The 24,839-nt window shown below is 25.7% G+C and overlaps 1 protein-coding gene across 1 annotated transcript; it reads left to right on the top strand.

Annotated features, from left to right (window-relative positions):
* Positions 1-12,251: 12,251 nt before the first annotated feature.
* On the top strand, positions 12,252-13,030 carry PAAG_09098 (hypothetical protein; the record flags this gene model as incomplete). Its single annotated transcript, XM_015846732.1, has 3 exons — positions 12,252-12,307; positions 12,572-12,823; positions 12,890-13,030. Coding segments are annotated over 3 exons (449 nt in total), but the record flags the coding sequence as incomplete, so codon positions are not given.
* Positions 13,031-24,839: the final 11,809 nt, after the last annotated feature.

Genomic DNA, 24,839 nt, shown 5'->3' on the forward strand with positions numbered 1-24,839 from the left:
GTTTGAAGTTTAATAATATAAAAAAATTAAGATTTTTTATTCTATATGATATATACTTTATTGATTATAAATTATTTAATTTTATTTAAAACTTACTAATAAAACTTATCTAAAGTTTAGAATCTATAATAGTAAAAATCAATATATTTTTTACAGATATTAAAATTTAAATAAAAAGAAAAAAAAATAAACTTAATGATTATTGATTTTTATATATATTATAAAAGTTATTATTGTAGTATGAATAATACTTCATATTTATTTTTTTATCTTTTTAAAATTTAATTTGAAAGAGACTTTTAATAAAGACTTTAAAGTTGAGAGTTCATATTCAGAGAACTTGATTTTCTAAGTCTTGCTATCTGTATTAAAGTGTATAAAGCTTCAGTGAATATTACATCAGATGTCAGAACACTTTTTATATTTTTAGCTTTTTTTTTGAAGTACTGTTAATATATTATTATATGAATTATTTCTCTAAATAGTGCTCTTTTATTGCATAGTTGCACTTGCTGATATGATAATCTTTGAAATATTACTTTTTATAATACTTAGTTTTGTGATGAAAGTATCATAGAAAAGATCACTCAGCTTGATTATATATTTTTCAATATGAGGATACTAAGAGTGAATGAACTAAGTATCAAAAAAAAGTGTAAAAAACTTTATAACTAAGATTATAAAAGGGTAGAAATATAGATACTGCGGGTGCTAAAAAGAAAAGAGAATAGCAATAAATAAAATATATATATAGTATTGAATAGTAGCTAATTACTGAATTTTTTAAAAAAATTTTAAAAATTTAGAATATTTATATATATAAATAAATAGTAATAATTTTTATCTCTAATCTTTCATGAAATAAAAAATTAATAGTATAGTAATTTAATTTTTTATAAAGTACTAATTTTATTTTTCAGAAAGTATAAATTCTAAAGAACTAATTTTTAAGAAGTATTGATTTTAAAATACTGAATTTTAAAATAATACTGATTCTTTAAAAACTAATTTTAAAGTGTTTTAATAAGTAGTATGAGAAGATGCTTATTCTAAAGTACTTAGATAAGCAATGTAAAAGTAAAAAGCTAGTATAAAAAGTCTTGACATTATATTCAAATTCTAACATAATCAAACATTTATTCATATGAGATATCTATTTATATACTTCTCTACAATATGATGTATCTACTAATTTAACTATTAAAATATCAACAATAGAAAATAGTCAAGCTTTCTATCAAAAAGAAAAAATTTAATTAGTCATTTATATATTAAAGATAGGTCAAATTTCAAGTATTCAAGCTGCTGCACATATATATCAGATTTCTTATATCAGCTTAGTTAAGTGACTATATAGCTATACAATATCAAAAGATTCTTAGCTTAAAAATTAAAAACTCAGTTTTACAAAAGAATCAATTTTTCTTTAGTGAATAATATTCATGAATGAATAATATTAGCTCTTCTAGGTGAGCATCATACAAGAAGTAGTTAATCTCCTTCTTGCAAGCTAGGACAACTATATCACTTCATTAATTATTGATACAAAATGAGTTAATCAATTTATTGATCATCATTTTAAGATAAAGACTTGATTCTCTCAATTTTATAATCATTAACAAGTCTTATACAAAGATTTTAAAATTATTTAAAATTAGTTTAAGCTTATATGAAACATTATTCAGAAGTATGAAATTGCACAAGAGGATATATACAACTTTGATAAAACTAAGTTTCAGATAAAAATTATTGAAATAGTCAAAATGATCAATGAATTAAAGAAAATTCTCTATTTGAAGTTTATACAGTTTAGAAATACTAAATAAGTCATCATTATTGAAAGAGTTTAACATAACTGACTGAATATTATCATCAATGATCATTTTTAAAAAGAAAATACATCAAGTCTTCTAAATATAATAATGAACTACTATACAATTAACAGATTAAAATCAGTAAAAATAAATAAATACCTGATAAGCTAAAATTGATTTAACTTAAAGAGATATTTAATAAATATACACAATCTCATATGATTGATCAATATTGACTCTTGATCTTGGATAGATATGATAGTTATAATAATTCTAAGTTTAATCAGTTTTATATTCAGAACTCAATTATTTTTCTTTATATTTTAATTTATGCTTTTCATCTCTTGCAGTCTTTAAATATTGCTTGTTTTTCCTCATTAAAGCAAGTGTATAGAAAAGAAGTTGAGAAAAGAATGAGACTTGACATCAATCACATTGATAAGAATGAATTTTTAATCATTTTGTGATGTCAAGACTCTCTATACTAGCTTCTTGCTCTCACACTGCTTATCACACTGCTTACTAAAGCACTTAACTATCTTCACACTGCTTATCAAAGCACTCTAGAATCAGCATCTTCTAGAGAATCAGCATCATCTTAAAATTCAGCATTTGAGATCAGCACAGATCAGCACTTCTCAAAAACCAGTTCTTTAGCATCAGCACTTTCTGAAGAATAGAATCAGCACTTCATGAAGATTCAGATCACTGCATTGCTAATTTCTCATTTCATGAAAGATTAGAGATAAAATCTATTGCTACTCATTCATGTATATAAACACTCTGAATCTCCAAAGTTTCTTCAAGAGATTCAGTGATTAGCTACTATTCAATTCTACATATACATTTCATCCATTGCTATTCTCTTTCCTTCATAGCACTTGCAGCATCTATATATCTACCCTCTTACAATTCTAGTTATAGAGCTTCTCACACTTCCTTTTGACATTTAGTTCATCCATCTTAGTGTCCTCACAGTTTCTAATCACTCTAAGAGAGGTTGCCTGTTAAGTCTATAACAATGGGTCTGAAATGTAATCTACAAACCAACACCCCACACGCAACATTCAATGAAGAAGTGTGATGGCGTAGAACGGGCTCCGTAGCCTTCTCAACAGCATAAGGCCGAGGCGAACGGTAATTGCAACTGCCTAGGCACGGTAATCACAAACTGCCTAGGCATTGGCATAGCAACCAACCCCACAATTACCCCGCACGCGAATAACACGTAAACATGGCAATCACATGGCAACTGCGCTAAGGAAAGGGCTATATAAACAGAGCCTTCCCCGAATCCATCTTTTAAGAACCATCTTAGTATTCACTCAGATAGCTTATTTAATTGGCAATTGAACATCTGTTCATCTGCGTCTAGATTGAAGTTGTGACAAGAAGTGTGTATAGAAGAAACCTTCTACAAACAATCACCAAGTCTGACTTCAGAAAAAAATACTGAAGTACCTTTTACATCAATTGATGAAGAGATTTAGATAGTTCAACAAGAACAAGAATATCAAGAGATATACAAAAAGATTCTTGAACTACAACAAGTCAACACTTTTAGTGCAGAACTTTAAATCTCTAGAAGCAAGCAGCACAGAGCAAAGTCAACAGATCATACTATTAATATCAATCTTATTTCTTTTAAGTCTCATCTTACATCAATTTGAAAACTTTTAAATGAGTTTAAAACAAAAAATCTCAAGGAACTAGAAGATTTTATCTCTTTAAATTTCATCTTCTATATTTATCAAAGATATTATTTTGAGAATGATGATAAACATAAGATTCTAGAAGCAGTAATACATTTTGATATTAAACTATAATAGAAATGATAACAATATTACATTACATTAAAGATATTAATTATTTGAGATAAATTCTATAACTAAATTTATACTAAAATTATTGATTCAAACAAGATAAGTTAGAACTATAAGTTGAAGTATTAAACATTGAGATAATCTGAAGATCAAACTATTCATAACTTTATATTCATTCTTCAGTCAATTAAGAGTCATTTTTTTGAGAAATATAGTAATTATCAGTGAAAGATATATCTATTTAACAAGATTTTACTCTCTTTTCATGTAGAATTTGAGAGATATGCAATTAAGCTATGTGATCTCTTCTATAATATTTTCATCATGAAACTGAACATTGTAAAAAGCAATATTTCAAAGACTATCACATTAGTAAATGTAATTATACAATAAAAGAGTGCTACAGATAGAAAAGATTCACATGATGATATATCAACAATACTCAAAAAGAAAAGCTAAAAATGTAAGAAATGTTCTAATATATAATATAATATTCATCAAAGCTTTATACACTTCAATGCAGATTGCAAAATTCAGAAGAATAAGCTCTTTGAAAACAAATTCTTAACTTCAAAGTCTTCATTAAAATCCTCTTTCAAATCAAATTCTAAAATAGTAAAAAATAAATAAAAAGTATCATTTATGCTGTAATAATAACTCTAAACATATTTAAGAGTCAGCAATTACTATGTTTATTCTTTCTTCTTTATGTTCAAATTGTAACACTCATAGAAGATATATCAATTCTCACTTTTATTGATTTTGAAGCTCAGATAAGTTTTATCAGTAAATTCTAAGTCAAATTATATAAATTATAATTAACAGAGTGTATATTATACAAAATAGAGAGATTTAATAATTATCAAATATATTTATTTAGAATTATTAATCTAAAAATAAAAGTCTTGAATAGTAAGAAAATTATGATTAGAGAATCTCACTTCTTTTATATTATCAAACTTTCAGATTATGACATGATACTAGAATTTCTTTAAGTCAAACAACTCAATTTTCTCATTGATTGAAAGAATAAAGAATTCTATTTTTATTAAAAATCAAATAATCAAAAGATAGCTTTAAATGTAACAGATGCTGTTAATAAATTACTTTTTGATGCTTCTAACTATGTATTTATAATAGTATCTGCTTTAATCTCACAGGCTTCTAAGTCTTTTTCTGAAATTTTAATAATTTTAAAAAATAACTTATTTGTAAATATAGTTTTTATTAATAATTTACCTAACTATGCCTGATCATATGTATATTTTTTCTCTAAAAAGAGTATGTTCAGTATATCTGTATTTGATGCAAAGTACTTAATTGATCTTGAGAAAGAAGTCAAACTTTCATTCATGTCTATCTACAATTTCTCTGAAACAGAGCTGAGAACTCTTCAAAACTACTTAAATAGTACATTGAAAAAAAACTGAATATCTTTTTTTAAGAGCTCTGCAGATGCTCTTATTCTCTTTGTTTTAAAGAAGAATAAAGATCTACAACTCTATATAGACTACAGAGATCTGAATCATCTTATAATCAAAAATAGATATTCATTATCTATTGTGAGTGAGATGCTAAATAGACTCTCTGAAGTACAAGCCTTCTCTAAGATTAATCTTAGAGATGCTTATCACAGAATATATATTTGACACAGTAATAGATGAAAAACAGTATTCTGTATATGATATAATGATTACTTTAAGTACAATATTATATCTTTTGAGCTTTACAAATATTTTTACTATTTTTTAAATCTATATAAGTTACATCTTAGCAAATCTTTTTGATATATGCTATGTGATTTATTTAGAAGATATTTTTATCTATTCAAATTTAATAAATAAGCATAAAATATATGTACAAAAGATATTTGAACAATTAGATTATGTAAATCTGTTTGCAAAGTATATTAAATATAAGTTTATCAAAAATAAAACCTTCTTTTTTGAGATTTATTATTAAATCTCATAGTATCAAAATGAAATCAGATCAAGTGATAATCATTACAGAATGATCAATCTTAATTAATGTTAAGAAAGTTCAGACTTTTTTCAAATTTGTAAACTTCTATTACTGCTTCATCAAAAACTACTTTAAAATCACAGAGTCTCTTTTTGATATCATAATGATTTTAAAGAAGAGAGAGTAAAAGCTGCAGTTCATATAAACAAAAGACACACAATATATCTTTAATATTTTAAAAGAACAATTCATGTAGACTTCTCTACTTACTTATTTTGATTTAAACTGAGAAACTCATATTAAATCTGATAATTTTACAATGACAGTGACTGTTATTATCTTTTAAAAATAAAATAATGATTAATGATATTTAGTTATATTCTGATCTTACAAACTTCTAGATGCAGAAATATGATATGATATTTATGATAAAAAACTTTTTACAATTATAGTATTTTTCAAGAATTGATATTATTATCTGAAAGAAAGTCAACACTCAATTTTTATCTATTCTGATTATATCAATTTTCAGTATTTTATGATGACTGAAATACTGAATTAATATCAGTTTAAATAAGTAGAACTACTATTAGTATATAATTTTATTCTGTATCACTATTCAGATAAACAAAACTTAGTCAATGAATTCAGTTGCTATGTAGATTACATTAACTCTTTTCATGATTAGATTATACTTTCTATCTTACAATAAAAGCTTTATTATAATATTAAATAAAATTGAAAATTTAACTCTTATAAAAAACTTATAATTCTCATTAACTATATATGAGTCTATAATCAAGAGTACATACTCTATGTGAAATCTTTTAAAATTAATGCTCTGAGCTCTGAGTCTCTTTCAAACTCTGTTTTGAGTACAAACTCTCTCTTATTACTGCATCACATGCTCATTTGCAAGTTCATATCATACTTGTTGAAATTATTTAACATGCTGATTAGAAAACTTCTGAGATAGAAAAATCTAGTTTCAAAGAAATATATTAGAAATTGAGATATTCTCAAACTACTGATTAATACTACTATAGTCTTCAAATCAATATATACAGATATGTCAGAGTCTCTCACTTCTCTTTTTATTAAAGCACAGGACTCATACTTCTTTGCAATGGTAAAGAAGCAGAAGATAAGAGATAGAGATATCATCTTGAGTAATGACATATTCTGAATTATCTCAAAAGACAATCTACTTCAGATAAATAATAATTTATATTATACTGCAACAAGTACTGATCAAAAAAATAATTTATATTAATCATGATGACTTACAAGAGAATCATTTTGACATAAAATAATTTATTGAATATGTTCAAAGTAAGTACTATTGATATAATCTTACTTAGAATATTACTAAATATATTCATACTTGTAGTACTTGTTAAAGAGTAAAAGCACACTATCATAAATAGTATAATGAACTTGATTCAATTTTAACATCAATTAATTTATGATAAATTATTACTATGAACTTCATCACTAACCTTCTAATCATTATTTGATTAGATAAAATCTATAATATAATTCTTATATTAGTTAATATGTTAACCAAATATACTCTGTACATTTTATATACAAAAGATATTACTACAAAAGGTCTTACAAATATTATTTATACTTATACTTATAGTATTTTTGATATCTCTGAAAATTATGTTTCAGACAGAGAAGGTCTTTTTATAAGTTAATACTGATTAACTTTTTATTATTTATTTGAGATCAAATGAAGACTATTCACAGCCTTTCATTTATAGACAAATGATTAAACTGAATATCAAAATCAGATACTAGAGTATTATCTTCAATACTTCATAAATTTTTATCAGAATGACTAAGATAAATAACTATCTTTAGCACAGTTTGTTTATAACAATTCACAATATAGTTCAATTAATGAAGTTTTAGCTCATATACTTCTTGACTACAGATCTATCCTCTAAATTAATATCAGTAATTCACTTTATTCAAGTTTAATTGAAGTAATTAACTGAGTTAAAGAACTATAAACAATATAGAAAAAAATTTAAAAACAGGTAAAGAAAATCAAAACTATATAAAAAATATACTATAATTTTAAACACAATACAAAACACTTTTATATGAGAGACTAAGTGCTTCTCAATATGAAGAACTTTTATATAGTCTATCTCACTAGAAAATTAAATTATAAATTTATTAACTCCTTTCAAATTATTGAATCTTAAAATATATAAATATATAAACTCTTTTTTTTACACTTAATATACAACATTCACTCTATCTTTCATATCTCATTGTTTGAACTCTATAAAATGAAAGATGATACTATTTCACTTTCAGCATCAAAGCTAGTGAATGATAAAGAAAAATTTCAAGTTGAGAAAATATTAAAGAAAGAGAAATATTGAGATAAAAAATAATATTGTGTATACTGAAAGAGTTATAAATCTTCTGATAATATATAAAAATCTCTTAAAAATATTTAAAAGATTAAAATATTTGATATTTTTAAATAATAAAAATCACAGTAATAAGTATACTGACCTCACTCTGAAAAATATACTAAGTATTAATTTTTTATTATATATACTTTCTTTTTACTGCTTTTTATTAAATGAGTTTTTTTTGATTATATGATTTTAACAATGCAAGTAAGGTATTAAAAATCATCAAGTTTTTAGAAAAATTTCATTTCATTATCATTTAAATAAGTCAAAATGCTCAGATGTACATCTTTAGTTCTCTCTAATTTACTATCTATTCACAATTATCACAGTCATCATATACTGCTCAGGCACAGTAATTCTTCTCTTCTCAAGCTCAATACTCTTCTTTTTAGTCAACTTAAAGTTTTTTATCTTTTCACATATAATTTTTTTCTTTATATTCTCTTATTTCTTATTTTTAGAGAATACTATCAGCATATTTGCAGTTTCAATTCAGCATCGAGAATGATGGATAATATTAATCAAAACAATAGTACAAGCTTTCACTAAATAAACAGCATAAGAGAAATATATTAACACTGCTATTAGATACAGCAGCTTGACTCAATAATATGAGATCTTCACTGATCTCACTTATTCTGCAAAAAATAAAAAGCTCTGAAGAGCAAGCAGCTAACTCAACTTAGAAGAGAGAGTAAGCTAAATAAATAATTATTAATCATCACAATGAGTAAAGATATTCTTAATACAGTAGTTAAAGACACATTATACTCACTCAGATACATGACTTATATGCAAAATGACAAGAATCACAGTGCTTCTCATGATAAAAATAATTATATATTATAGATAAATTACTCAGCTTGAGTAAGTATTACTTACAGAGAATATTTTTAATATAAAGTTAGTTATATAATCAATAATTATAAGTTATAACTCAGTAGATTTATCAACTGTCATCACATATATAATGATATCAAATGCACTAAAATAAAGAGAGAGCTTACTCAAAGAATACAGAAATTGATTCTATTATAATAACAGAGATAAAAAAAAATAAAAAAAACTTATAATCATATACAACAGTAACTGCAAGAAATTTATAATGATTACAATTGTGAAATTATAAAGAAAAAAAAGTTTAGAGAGTAAAAAATATCTTTTCTCTTCATTTTTATAGTAATAAATACTTTCATGATAATCATCTCATATAATTAGTCTCTTAATATGACTAAATAAATATCATAAGTATTATTCTTTATATCAACAAATACTTCACACTCATATCTTACTTTTATATTAATAAACATCTTATACTCATACTATATCTCTAAATTAACTATCTTTTAGAGCTGCTAAGATCAGCATCTATATAATAGAAAAGTAACTATGATATTAAAACTCTCTATACTAGCTTCTTGCTCTCACACTACTTATCTCATACTGCTTATCATACTACTTATTAAAGCACTTATCTTCACACTGTTTATCAAAGTACTTTAGAATCAGCATCTTCTAAAGAATAAGCATTATCTCAAAATTCAACAATTGAAATTAATACAGATTAGTACTTTTTAAAAATCAGTTCTTTAGTATCAGTACTTTCTAAAGAATAGAATAAGTATTTTATAAAATTCAAATTATTGTATTGCTAATTCTTTATTTCATAAAAGATTAAAAATAAAACTTATTACTACTTATTCATGTATATAAATACTTTAAATTTTCAAAGTTTTTTTAAAAGATTCAATGATTAGTTATTATTTAATTCTATATATATATTTTATTTATTGTTATTCTCTTCTCTCTATAGCACTTATAGTATCTATATACTTATCCTTTTACAATTCTAGTTATAGAGCTTTTCATACTTTTTTTTGACACTTAGTTCATCTATCTTAGTGTTCTTATACATTTATTCTTCAGTTTGTATGATAGCTTTAAGTAAAAAGAATATTCAAAGTAAATTTATAGTTATAAAATTACTTTTATACAATTTAAAGTAGATTCTTTTTTAGTTTAATACATAAATACATACATTAACTTCTTCTGAAATCTCATATAGTTCTCAATTCTCTTGAGTGATAATCACATCTCATAATATATGACAACTGAAGCTTCAGAGTAAGAAAGTTAAGAAATATTTTAAATATTATATATAAAGTTTTTTTAATTTAATTAATTAAGCTCTAGATCAGCTGATCAAAAGATATCAAATAATCATATACAATGCTACTATTCTGATGATAAAAAACAAGGTATTAAAGACTGTAAATGCTAAACAAAAGAGAAAATATAAGAAATATTATATATACATAAATCAAAAAGAGGGATTAATTATCCAAGAAAAGATAGACTATGTACAAAGATGCAATGAAGTGAAAAAAAAAGTGGTAGAGCAGTTTGATAAGTGATCACAAAAGTGAATGATATCACAATACAGTGAATATAGCATTGTAGAACATATTATTCATATATGCTTCAAGTATACAAAAAATAATTTTTAATATAATTAGTTAGTTTTGCTATCTAGTTATAGTGATATTCAAATGTAAAAATGTTGAATGATGAGAAGATGTATAAATAAATGACTCATATGTACAGATATCTAAAAATATTATATAAAGAGAGAGTAGAATTTTATCAAATAAATAAATCTTTTATTGATAATTATTATATTTTTTAAAAAAATAACTTTTAATTAATTGAAGAGTAAATACAAAGTTATAAGCTATTTAATTTTCTGATTACTTTAATACTTAATATTTTAACTTATAGTTCTAACTTATCTTATCATAATTAATAATTTTAATATAAATTCAGTTATAGAATTCATTTTATATAATTAATATCTTAAGTTTAATGTAGTATTATTGTTATTTTAATTGTAACTTGATATTAAAATATATTATTGCTTTAAAAATCTTATATTCATTATTATTTTCAAAATAATATCTTTAATAAATATAAAAAATAAGATTTAAAAAAATAAAGTTTTCTAATTTCTTGAGACTTTTTATCTTAAACTCATTTAAGAGTTTTCAAATTAATGTAGAATAAAGCTTAAAATGAGTAAAATTGACACTAATAGTGTGATCTATTGACTTTATTTTATACTGCTTGCTCTTAAAGATTTGAAATTTAATATTAAAAGTGTTGACTTGTTGTTGTAATTTAAGAAGTTTTTTATATATTATTTTAATATTTTTGTTTTTATTGAACTTTTTGAATCTTTCTATTAATTGATATATAAAATACTTTGATATTTCTTTTTGAAGTTAGACTTGAAGATTATTTCTAAAGAGTTTCTTTTATATATATTTCTTTATTTAATATTATATATGAGATATTAGTTTATAAGTTATTTTTTAAATTTATTATTATAGACTTAATAGATAACCTCTCTTAGAGTGATTGGAAACTATGAAAACATTTGAGATGAATAAATTAAATATTAAAAAAAATGTTAGAAGCACTAAAACTAGTAATATAAAAAAGTAAAAGTATAGATGTTAAGCTTGGCGCTGAGGCTAGGTTTATCTCCATCACGTGACAACGCCCCACATGTGATTGAGCGGATCAGTCATGATCCAGTCATGTGATCATGTGGGCTGTTTATAATTAGAGCAGACTCTGACACCTCTTTTTCCTCATCAATCTTAGAATTTCATCACATAGCAGTTAGCAATGCAGAGAGTTTCCTTCTTATGCAGCTCACATTCACTTTCTAACATAATTCTAAGGTTTCCTTCTACCTTTTCACTCAGGTTTTAATGAAAAATTCAAGTATCTTAGTTGAATTAAAATCTGCTAGTTGAGAGTCTGACAATATATCAGATCAACTGTTGAAGACAACAGCACTGTCAAAGACAACAGTTTAATCTGACATCAAATGACCACTGCAGGCTCTCAATCTCTTGAAAGAGATCAAAAAAATTGATGATACATTTTAACAAGACTGACTGATCAATCATACATCACAATTGAGAAATTTAGAGAGATAATTTATTCAGACAATAATCATATTTATAATGAGTTAACAGTGATCTTTGATGACATCTTTAATAATAAAAAAATATTAAGGGATACAATTACACATCTGAGAATGAAATAGAACAATATTATCAATCAGATCACTGTTAAGTAAAGTCAGATTAATGAGCTAATTGCTGAACATGATGAATTTAATCATAATCTGATCTGCATAATAGTCAGTAATCAAACAGCAAGTCAAAATATTATTCTCTCTGAGACTGCCAAGAGATCTGTCAAGATTGATGATCTGAAATATTTCACTGATGGTAAAGAGCTGAAATTTGAACACTGACTTTCTCAGATGAAGAACAAGCTCCAAAAGAATACCAATTATTACTCTACTGAATGTATGTGAATTGTGTATATCAAAAATCAGACTAATAAGAATATGACATGTCATATTGCACTCTGTATAAAAGAGAACTACTTTGAGTGATATCAAATTATGGAAGAGATATTTGAGCATCTCAAGTCAATATATAAGAATGTTAACAAGTTGCACAATGTCAAAAGTGATTATCACAAGCTGATTATATGCAATGAGAATAATTATTATAAATTTATTACAAAATTCTTACACCTGACAGGTGAGGTCAAGATTGTCAATAGAGACTACAAGACAGACTTCAATGATAAGCTGTTCTTTAATCTTCAGAGAATGATAGCAGTAGTCAATACAATCACAAATACATATATTGAGTTTCAGAAGATTTGTACTCAGGTAGCTTATATCTTTCAGATAATTAATGTTATTTAGAAGTCAAAGAGCTTGTAAGAAAATGAATCTAATACTTTCAAGCAAAATATTTTATAGATCTTTAATAGTCAAACTCTCTCTGACACCTCTGCTACAAAATTCTATATTATGAAGAAAACTATAAGCACTTATTCAGATATTCAGTGGTATTACTGCAAGGAGAAAAATCACATTACAAGGAACTACTTCATGAAATAGAAGTTTTAATAGATGATTATTGAGCTCACAGAGAATGGTACTTCTGAGTCTTTAGTAGATTTGAGAAAAGAGTGAGTCTAAGAGAAGACTTCATCTCAGATAGTTTAATAGTCTATAAGAAGTTTGATATGAAGAACTTGATTAAAGGAAAAAGCTTTAATATATCAATCAAGTTAGTCTATAATGAAATTGCTACTTCTACAAATTCTGTTGCTGATACTGAAGTGAATGATGTAAATTTTATTGATATTTGATATATCATAAAATTAGCAAGATTCTTCAATAGGAAGTTTCAAGAACTCCTGTTCAAATATCTCATGAAGAGATACAATGATGCCTCTGATAAAGTGATAGACTGTACATTGACTCTAAACCTCTAAGTGAATGATCAAAGATTTCAGAATATTTCTCTACTGATAATGAACCTAGACTAGCACTCTGTCATCCTGATATAAAAGTGATTGACAGCATAGAATATATAGCTTGATGTTAAAAATCAACATCTGATTTGACTAAATAAATAGTTTATCTCTGAACAGATGACAGAGTTGATGTTGAAAATAGTACTCTGGTCAATACTGAAGCACTCAGACTCTAAATCTAAGCATCAAATAGATGTGAAATAAAAAGAGATCAAACTGAACAAGAAGATTAGACAGGAGCATCAAACTCAGCTCTGTAGATTGAAAGAGACTAGTTTAGCCATGATACTTAAAACAAGGTAGAGATTGACCTGGGAGAAGATAGCATCATAGATAATAAATATAAATTTTATTGATACTACTTTATTTTATGATTATATAAAGAACAAGAACTTGACAGTCTTTATAATCAGTCTGTATAAAATTGATAAACAGCTTGAGAAGAAGTAAAGTTTAGTGAGAGCTAAGAATGAGTCTGATGAGAAGCTGATTTGCAACTTATCAGAATGATTGAAAGACTAGAAGAATTATTTCTTAAAGAAAGTATCAAATGAATTATTCTATTACAGAAGAATATTGATTTTAAAATAGAGTTTTAGCCTAACATTAACCTCATTCAGAGTATTGAACATGTATCTTTATATAAGATGAATCTAAAGGAACTAGAGATGGTGAAGACTTATCTCAAAGTCAATCTAGTAAAAAGCTTTATCATTTCAAATTTAGTCCTCTTCACCTTCTCAATTCTGATTATCTGTAGTGGGAAAAAGTTACAATTCTATATTGACTTTCACAAGCTGAATGTTATAATCAAATAAAATCAGTATTTCTTGCATTTAATATGAGCTGATAGACTGACTCAATGAGATAAAATACTTTATAAAGTTGAACATTCAGTAAAGATTTTATCACATTCAAATAAACTCTGAGTCTAAGGATCTGATCAACTTTAGAACTTGCTATAAGATCTATAAATATCAGATAATTCTCTTTGATCTTATAAATACCTCTGTCTGCTTTTAACAGTTTATTAATAGTATCTTTTTTGACTATCTGAATAAGTTTATAATAACATTTATGAATGATCTTTTAATCTATAGCATAAATATATAAGAGTACAAGCAGCAAATAAATTCAGTACTAGATCAACTAAAGATAATTGATTTGTAAATCAATATTCAGAAATGTGAATTTGCAGTTTAGAGAATAAAATATCTAGAGTTTATTATCAGTACAAAAGAAATTAAAACAGATCTAGAAAAGATAACTATTATTGTAAAATGATAAACTCTCATCATAGTTAAAGAAGTTTAGTCATTTATAGAATTTGATAATTTCTACTGATGATTCATAAGAAACTACAGCTGAATTGCAAAACCACTATATCAGTTGACAAAGAAGACTATCTCATTTATATAGATATCAGAATGTAAATAAGTCTTTGAAAAACTAAAGAAATAGCTGATGAAGACTTCAATACTATATTACTATAACTCTGAATGAGAGACTTATATTGAAACTGATATCTCTAATGAAGTAGTAACTGAGATACTAAGTCAAAGATTTGAAAATAATCTTTGACACTCAGTAGTCTTCTATTCAAAGTCAATGAATGATACAGAGCTTAATTATGAAGTTCATAATAAGAAAATGTTGACAGTGGTCCAGGTCTTATAATAATAATAAGCAGAGCTTGAGAGACTATAACAGAAGAAATGATTTAAGATTCTCACTGATTATTGTGCACTGAAATACTTCATGACTATCAAGAAGCTGAATATATATCAAGTCTACTGAGCAGAGTTCTTTTTTTATTTCTACTTTGAGATCAAGTATCAATCAAATAAGGTCAATCTGCTAGCAGATGCATTGAGCAGATCTGAGCTAATTATAAGACAACAGAACAGCTGTATACAGATTCTTCTAGAATCATAGACCTTTGATCTTCAGATTACTCCTTTTACAGGTATTGCTAGCATCAACTCCTCAGAGAAAGAGAATATTACTGAATACATAGTATATTTAATTAAGATAGTCATCTCAATTGAACTCTTGCAGTAACAGACAAATGATGAGAATAGTTCCTATATAATAAAAGATAATATACTATAATATAATAAAAAACTAATGATATCTATTCAGAAAAAGAAAATTTTGATAGCTAATCTACTATAGAAAATTTATGATCAAGCTTTAACAGCACAATCTGAAGAATAAAAGACTCTGACTCTGATGTAATCATACTATTAATGAATCATCTGGCAGATAGATGTTCTACACTACATTCAAAACTATTATATATATTAGATCAGTAAAGTTTTAAAAGATAAGACTTCTGATTTGCTAAAGTCATTATCAATATCAGAACAGATATAATAGCATATTGTAATAAACTTCATGAATGTGTTGAAAAGTAAAACAGATTACAATATTATTTTAATTATAGTATACTGACTAAGCAAGAAGACAATTTTCATTTTAATCACTTAGAGAGTTATAGCTCAAAAGCTGATCTAATTATTTATTCAATTCTACTATTCATACAATAATATATCTGATTTAATTATCTCTAACTGAGGCTCTTAGTTCATATCAAGCTTTTGAAATGAGTTTATACAGATTCTAGACATAAAACTAAGCTCTTAACAGCACATCATATATAAACTGATGAACAGATAGAAGTGATAAATCAATACATTGTCATCTGTCTTCACTTCTATATCAGTTACTATCAAGATGACTGAAATAAGTGACTACTCATTATAAATCATGTCTTCATAGCTACTTCAAATGCTTTCATAGAGATCTTCTTCTTTCTCATAGCAAATAAATATGAACTTTGAATATCATTTGACTGATAATCACTGATGAAGAAATTGAACATGAATAAGAAAAAAAAATCAAAAAGCAGTAAGAAGTTTCATTTATCAAATGAGAGAGATCTGAAATTAAGCAAGTAAAGATATAAGAATAACATAGAAACAAATGAAGAAACAGACTGACAAGTACTATCAAGAGTCTGACTTTGTAGTAGAATATTTTATTTATCTAATATTAAAATTATACAAGATGAATTGATTAAGCTATAATCTAGCAGAGCAGAATACTGATCTCTTCAGAATTCTGAAAAAAATGAGCAATGTCTACAAACTAAATCTTTCTGCAATAATGAAGATTCATTCAATCTTTTTCTCAAACAAGCTACATAAGAACTTCAGAGACTTTCTATCTGATCAGACTATTAGATCATCAGACTTAATTGAAATAGATAATAAAAATGAATGAGAAATAAATTATATACTGATCAGTTGAATAAGCTGAAGCAAGCTGTAGTATCAAATACACTGAAAGAAATTTGATGAGAATTCTTTATGATATCTCACTCACAACTTCATAGAATTATTATACACAATATAAAATTTTTATGAGGTCAATTCTACTAAAGCTGGACCACTGAAACATCTAAATAAATGAGTAAGAATATGGGAAACAGACAGCTATCTGAAAGATGAAGATGATGACAATTTTTCAGTATGATAGCATGCCTGTTTCTAGATCAAAGGGTGATATTAGACTTGATGTGATGGTGTAGAACAGGATTACGTCCAACCTTCTCGACAGCATAATCACCACAGGCTGAGGTGATTAGTCATCATACGGGCCAAGGTGATCAGTAAACAACAATTGCTTAGACAATAGCAAACAACCCCACAATTACCTTGTGTATGAATAATACATAAATGTGGCAATCACATGGCAACAGTACTAGAGAAAAATTAACTATATAAACAAAGTCTTCCCCAAACCCATCTTTTAGAAATCATCTTAGTATTTACTCAGATAGCTTATCTAATTGGCAATTGAATACCAATTCACCTGTTCCTAGCTGAAGCTGTGATATAATACTAAGATCATCTACTTTTCTTGCTCTTTTTAAAGCAGCTTTTTAGGTGAAAAACCTCTAAGAATTCTTATCTACTTTTGTTTTGAAACCTCTGAGAAAACTGCTAAGATGTCAAAAGCAGTTAGAGAATTTGATAGTTTATGAAGATCAGACTGAAATATGATGACTCTGACTGAGAAGAATATGAGGTCAAAGAATCTTATATTCAAGAAACAATTTCTTGAGATAATTGAAAAAAACTTAGAGTGAGTATATCAAGAAATTGCTGATCTTATGAATGAGGCAAGAAGCACTCTAGAAAGAATTAGAGTAGAATAAGATGAGCAGAGAAAGTAAGTGAGTGAACTTAACCAGCAAGTGAACAGTTTGATAGAGGAATAAAATGTTTTACAGCAGACAGTGAACTCTTTAGTCTCTCAAATCAAACTGATGAACAATTAACAGATATGACAATCAGTCAAACTTGATGACTCTAAGCATCTTATTAATAAGAAAGAACTGATATTTAAAAACTGACTCTTCTGAATAAAACACAAGCTAGCTGTCAACATCAATCACTTTTCAATTAAAGAAAGCTGTATTGTCTATATCAAAAACTGAACTGATGATGAAGCTATCAAACACTTAGCTTCAAGAATAAAGAAAGACTATTCTAAGAAGTTTAAAACAGCTGAGAAAGTGTTCAAGTATCTATAAGAGATATATGAGAATGTTAATAAGCTTGAGAATGCAAAGACAGAATACCAATATCTAATAATGAGAAATAAAAATAACTATCACATATTTATGATCAAATTCTTACACTTGAATAGTAAAGCTTAGATTTATAAAAAAAATTATAAAGCAAACTTTTTTTATAAGATTTTCTTTGATCTTCAATTTATGATTGCAGCAGTCTGCATCAATTGTAGCATCTTTCAAAAAGTTCAGGATATCTGCACTCAGACTGCTCACTATATTAAGAGCATACCAGATCATCACAACTAAAGATTGCTCAGTCATGAAGAAACTTCAATGATCTGAAACAGTTGTAAAAAAACTTTCACATCTCAGAACTATGAATCAACTTCAATCACACTAGCACAGACAACTGAGAATTGAAAAAAGAATATGAAATGCTTCAATTGCTGAAGCAAAGATCATATAGCTTGAAATTATCCATATAAGTAAGACATAGAACTGAAGAAAGTAGATACTGAGACTGCTGTCATCAAGTCAGAAAAAGATTAAATTTAAGAAAAGCCTTTTTCTCAGGTAAAATAGTTGCACTAGGAACTGTAAATGTGAATCAGTTAATGAGTTAGAACCCCTTTACTATACATATCAAAGTAGCTTTTAATGAATATACTATTTCTACAAGAGCAATAGTAGATTCTGAAGCAAACTGCTATATTCTTATTAATATAAGCTTTGCATGTAAGTGTGTCAAAGTCTTAGAAATAAACTCTGAGAAGCTGATAAAAGATCATTAGGTCATGAAATTTAATTATAAAAATCATTTCCTTGCATCTGTGAATAGATAACTAAAGGTTTTTCATCATATCAATACTAATAATGAATCTAAGAAGCACTGATATGATTCTAAGATGATCCTGACTAGTAAAGCAGGAAATATAACTGGACATGAAGAATCAATACCTAGTTTAACCAAGTATATAGACAATTGAGAATGAGATATTAGAAGAATACAATGTAATAATCTTAAAGAAGATTCTAAAGAGATCAGTAGTGAGATCAGATCATCAACAAGATGCAGACTGCTATGATAAACTTATCAATGAAGAATTCAAGTAAAAAGTTACTAAAAAACCTGTAAAGACTCAATGAAGAAATGAATCAGACAAACAGCAAAGAATGACATTCATTGAAGGTGTTGTCTTTCATTATCATGAAAGAAGCAAGAAGTCAGAGGTTTTTATTTTAAGCCTTTGTGAAATAAATAAAATTATTAAAAAAAAAAAAGATCATTATTAATGCAGAACTGAAAAATAAATAGATGATTAATAAACAGCTGCCAGCAGACTACAAAAAATTTTATAATATTTTCTCAAAGACTGTCTTCAATCAATTACTACTCTTTTGAAAGAATGTGAACTATAAAAATAAGATTGAAAAGAAAGCTAATCTGAATAAAGCTATTAATCATATACCAATATACAGAATGAACTTGAAAGAACTTGAAACTATCAAGTAGTATCTTGAGATCAATTTAGAAAAAGACTTTATTTCATCTGTGATTTCTTTATTTACTTCTTTAATTCTTATAGCTCATACTGCAGATAAGCTGAAATTCTGTGTAAACTATTGCTAGCTTAATACAATTTCAAAGAAGGATTGATACTCAATTCCACTAGTTAATAAGTTTATAGAGCAGTTAAATGGAGCCAAGTTCTTTATTAAATTAGATATTTATTAAGGCTTTCACTGAATATACATATACTCTGAGACTGAAGATCTAACTGCCTTTAAAACATATTATGAGATCTACAAGTATAAGATTATGCTCTTTGACCTAAGCAATAGTTTAGTAATCTTTTAACACTTTGTAAATACTATCTTCTTTGATTACTTAGATTAATTTATGATTGTCTTTGTAGATAACCTACTTATCTATAGTAAAACTTTAAAAAAATACAAGAAGCATATCAAGAAGATGTTGACTAGATTATGAGAAGCTGGACTACAGACAAGCATCTCAAAATATAAGTTTTATATTCAATAGATAAAGTATTTAAGTTTTATTATCACTAATCAAAGAATTAAAATAGACTCAAAAAAGATTGCAGTAATATCAAAATGAATAATACTTAGTACAATCAACAGAGTTCAATTCTTCTTGAGATTCTGCAACTTTTATAGATATTTTATCAAGAATTATAGTCAGATTATGAAATTACTGTTTAAGCTTATTTGAAAGAATCAATCTTTTGAGTAGAATGAGACCTACCAGTATACTTTTAATCAAATAAAGAGAGCTCTGTCTAAAGCCCCTGTGCTCTATTATTATGACTCAAATTAAGAGACTTAGGTAGAGACTGATGTCTTAAATAATACTATAGCTGATGTTCTATTTCAGTTATATGAGAATGAGCAGTAACATTTATTTGTTTTCTATTCTGCTTCAATAAGTGAAGCAGAGAGAAACTATGAGATTTATGATAAAAAGATGCTAGAAATTATGAAAGCACTGACAGAATGATATGCTGAGCTGAAAGGCCTTTAGAGAATAGAGAGATTTAAGATTTTGACTAATCATAGAGTTCTTGAGTACTTCATGACAACTAAGAATCTTAATACTAGACAAGTATAATAGGTAGAGTTCCTCTTCTGATTCTACTTTCTAATTCAGTATCAACTGAGGTGTCAGAATATATTAGTAAACACACTGAGTTGGCCAGAGGTTCAAAAAGATAGCAAAAGCACTCAGATGTAACTATTTCTCAAGCTGAAGAGATTAGACCTAAAGATTATCAAAGAATCTATTGAGGTCAAGGCTATAAATGCAGATACATATATTCTTGATAAAATCAAGGCAAGAAATAAAGAAGCAGAATCAATGAGACCAGAACATGAGAAAGTACAACAGAGAGAACAGCACTGAGAGCTGATAGATAAACTTTTATATTTTGAAGAGTATTTAATGACATCAATTGAGAAAGATTCTACTCTCTGAACATATCTTATAAAAGAGATTCATGAGCAGTCATCTACAGCACATCTTAGGAAGAGAAAGCTATAGTTGTTAGTAAAAGCAAGATACTACTAGAATGACTGAACTAAAGATGTTGATCAGTATGTGAACAATTGCCTAGTGTGCTGAAGAATGAAGATCTATTAGGATAAAACTTCAGAACTGTTGAAGCTACTATCAATTCCCAGCAGAGCCTGACAGCACATTTCAATGAACTTTATAAATAACTCTATGATAAAAAGAGATTATGAAGCAATATTTATGATTATCTATTGACTAAGCAAGAAATCTATATCTATTTCTACTACAAGAAAGGCAGATATCAAAAAGCTAGAAAAACTGTTCTTGAAGCACTACTATAGATATTATAGAGCACCAAATTCAATTGTATTAGATTATGAGTCATAATTTATCTCAGACTTTTGAAGTAAGTTCATTAGGTGATTGAAAATTAAGCTGAAGCTTTTATCAGCTTATCACATGCAAACAGATGATCAGACTGAGATTGTGAATCAATATCTGATGATTAAGCTTTATTCATATATAAATTACTATTAGGACAACTGGGATGAGTGACTGCCAATGATAAATCACGTGATTAAAGCTCTGATGAATAAATCAACTGAGATGACATTCTTCCTAACAGCTTATGAATATGAATCTTGAATGTTCTTTGATTGAAAGTCACTGCTTAAGACACTATCTAGAGGAGAGAAGCTTAAATGAGAAGATGCCAAATAGCATATCATTCAAATGAACAAAATCTGAAAGCTAGTAGTAGACAATATGAAAAAAATACAAGAAATCATAGAATTACATATCAACAAGCACTGCTATAAGCTAAACTTTCAAATAGAAGATAAAGTCTTCTTGTCACTAAAGAACTATAGAATTCAATACCTTAGCAAAAAACTCACAGAGCAAAGTGAAGATCTCTTTGAGATCATTGAGAGAGTAGACAATAGCTATAGACTAAAACTATCAAACAGCATGAAAACCCACTTAATATTCTCTTCTGATAAGTTACAAAAGGCTGCAAATGATCCTCTACCAGAATAGTTAAATGAGACATCAAAACTAGTTAACATATAAAAAGAAAATGAGTGAGAAGTTGAGAACATTTTAGCAAGCTGTATCTTTTATAAGAAGCTTCAATACTGAATAAAATGACTAGAATTTAATAAAGATTTAACATAGTATTCAGCATAAAATCTAAAGAGATCACCACATTTGATTCAATAATTTTATGCTGTAAATTCAATAAAAGCAGAGCTCTCAAAATGATTAAGTAAATGACTAAAGGCTTGGAAACAGAATGACTATCTAGCAGATGAAGTGAATGATAATCTACTGACATGAGAACATATCTAGACTTCAAGAGAAAATAATGTGATAATGTAGAATAGGATTACATTCAATCTTCTCAACAGCATAATCATCACAGGCCAAGATGATTAGTAATCATACAAGCTGAGATGATCAGTCATCATACAGGTCAAGATGATCAGTAAATAACAATTGTCTAGATAATAGCAAACAACCTCACAATTACTCTATGTATAAATAACACATAAATATGGCAATCACATAGCAACCGTACTAGAGAAAAAAGGCTATATAAATAGAGCCTTCTCTGAATTCATCTTTTAGAAATCATTTTAGTATTCACTCAGATAGCTTATTTAATTAGCAATTGAACATCAGTTCACCTGCGTCTAGCTGAAGCTGTGACATTTAATGCTAGTACTAGATTCCTCTTTATCATGTGATCATATCTCACATATGACTGAGTAAATTGATTATGATCTAATAACATAATCATGTAAGCAGTTTATAATCTGAGCAGATTCTGATATTTCTTTTTTTTTATAAATCTTAAAATTTTATCATATAGCAATTAGCAACACAGAGAGTTTTCTTTTTATGCAGCTTACATTCACTCTCTAACAATAGACATTGCAAGTACTATAAAGAAAAGAGAATAGTAATAGATGAAATATATATATAGAATTAAATAGTAGCTAATTACTAAATCTTTTAAAAAAAAAATTAAAAATTTAAAGTATTTAAATATATAAATAATTAGTAATAAATTTTATCTTTAATCTTCTCTGAAATAAAAAATTAATAATAAAGTAATTTAATTCTTTATGAAATATTAATTTTATTTTTCAAAAATACTAATTTTAAAAAATTAATTTCTAAAAAATACTGATTTTAAATACTATTTTTAAAGTACTAAACTTTAAAATGATTTTGATTCTCTAAAAGATACTAATTTTAAAGTAATTAATAAGTAATATGAAAATAAAAATTAGTATAAAAAGTTTTAATATTATATAATAATAATTTTTAAAACTTAGTTAATTTTTTAAAATTTATATTAAAAATAAATTTTTTTAAAAAAAGTAAAAAATTATTAATATTTTTTATTATTAATCTATAATAGTTATATAAAAACACTTGAGGTAGATAGACTAAGTATTAAAAAAATTATATAAGAAGCACTATAACTAGTATTGTAAAAAAGTAAAAGTGTTAAGACTCAATTGAAGTTAGAATAATAACAAAACAAGCTTTAATTTATCATATCTAACTAAGTAGCTGCAATGAAAATATTAAATTAAAAATTAAAATGTGAAATAAATTAGCAGCGGAATATATAAAAATAATTAAAAATCAGAATAGATTAATTATCATTTATATAGAAGTAGTTGTACTATAACATTATCTTTTAATTTAAAAAAGTATTTACTCTTAAGCAGTTATATTAAAAGTAAAAAAAGAGTAAAAGAAAATTTATTAAACTTATCAGTAGACTAATTATTTTGATTATTATTTATTAGATTTTTATAGATTTTTTTTTATATCTTACTAATATTAAAGTTATTATCAGATTTTTTTATAAAAACTAGAATTCATTTAACAGTTTAACAATGATAGAGCTTAGAAAAATATAGATAAAATTAATAGTTTTCAACTCAATAATTATAAGATTTATAATATATAATAATAATCTTATTGATAAAATCTATTCTATTGAGAGGATAAAATTGACAGAGTATATGATAACAAATTATTTAAAAAATAAAAATATTAAATTAAATCTGATTTAAATTTATAAAATTATAATAATCAAAATAATCAGAATAATTAGAGTGAGTGAGCTAAGAAGCATGTGATGTAAATAAATATGAAGAACTAAAAGCTAAATGCTAAATAATATGTAAAAATTTCTTCTAAATCTGAGAGAGATTTAACTGCTGAGTTAGATAATTTCAAATTAATATACTGAGATCTTAATAAAATTAATATATCTTTGAAGAATCTAATCAATACTAAACTCTGATCTTATAGAAAATATATTTAAAATTAATATATACTGTCAGGAATTTATCTAATTTCTACTTTATACTATATAGTTTGTCTTTCACCTCAGTTATCTTATTTAAATTATCATATATATGAGAAATCTGATTGAGAATTAAGTTATAGTCTCAATTTTCTATTTCTTCAACTTGAGCTAGCTGAGAAATAATCATTATTTATATATTTAAATCTATATTTAAGTAGATATAGTAGAACTAAGTAATTAAATCTTCAATAACAGCTTGATCAACATATAGTTTGATATTGATTGAGAGAAGTTAAATATCAAATTTTAAAGTTTGATTAATAAACTTTTCAGAGTTTGGTAGTAAGAGTTTCTGATGAAATTAAGATCAGAAGCTATTTAAAATAGTTTGTAAAAATTGATATTCAGTCTGCAAAAATTAACATTTAGTCTGAAGC

Source organism: Paracoccidioides lutzii (assembly GCF_000150705.2).
Source record: "Paracoccidioides lutzii Pb01 unplaced genomic scaffold supercont2.79, whole genome shotgun sequence".
Taxonomy (NCBI): domain Eukaryota; kingdom Fungi; phylum Ascomycota; class Eurotiomycetes; order Onygenales; family Ajellomycetaceae; genus Paracoccidioides; species Paracoccidioides lutzii.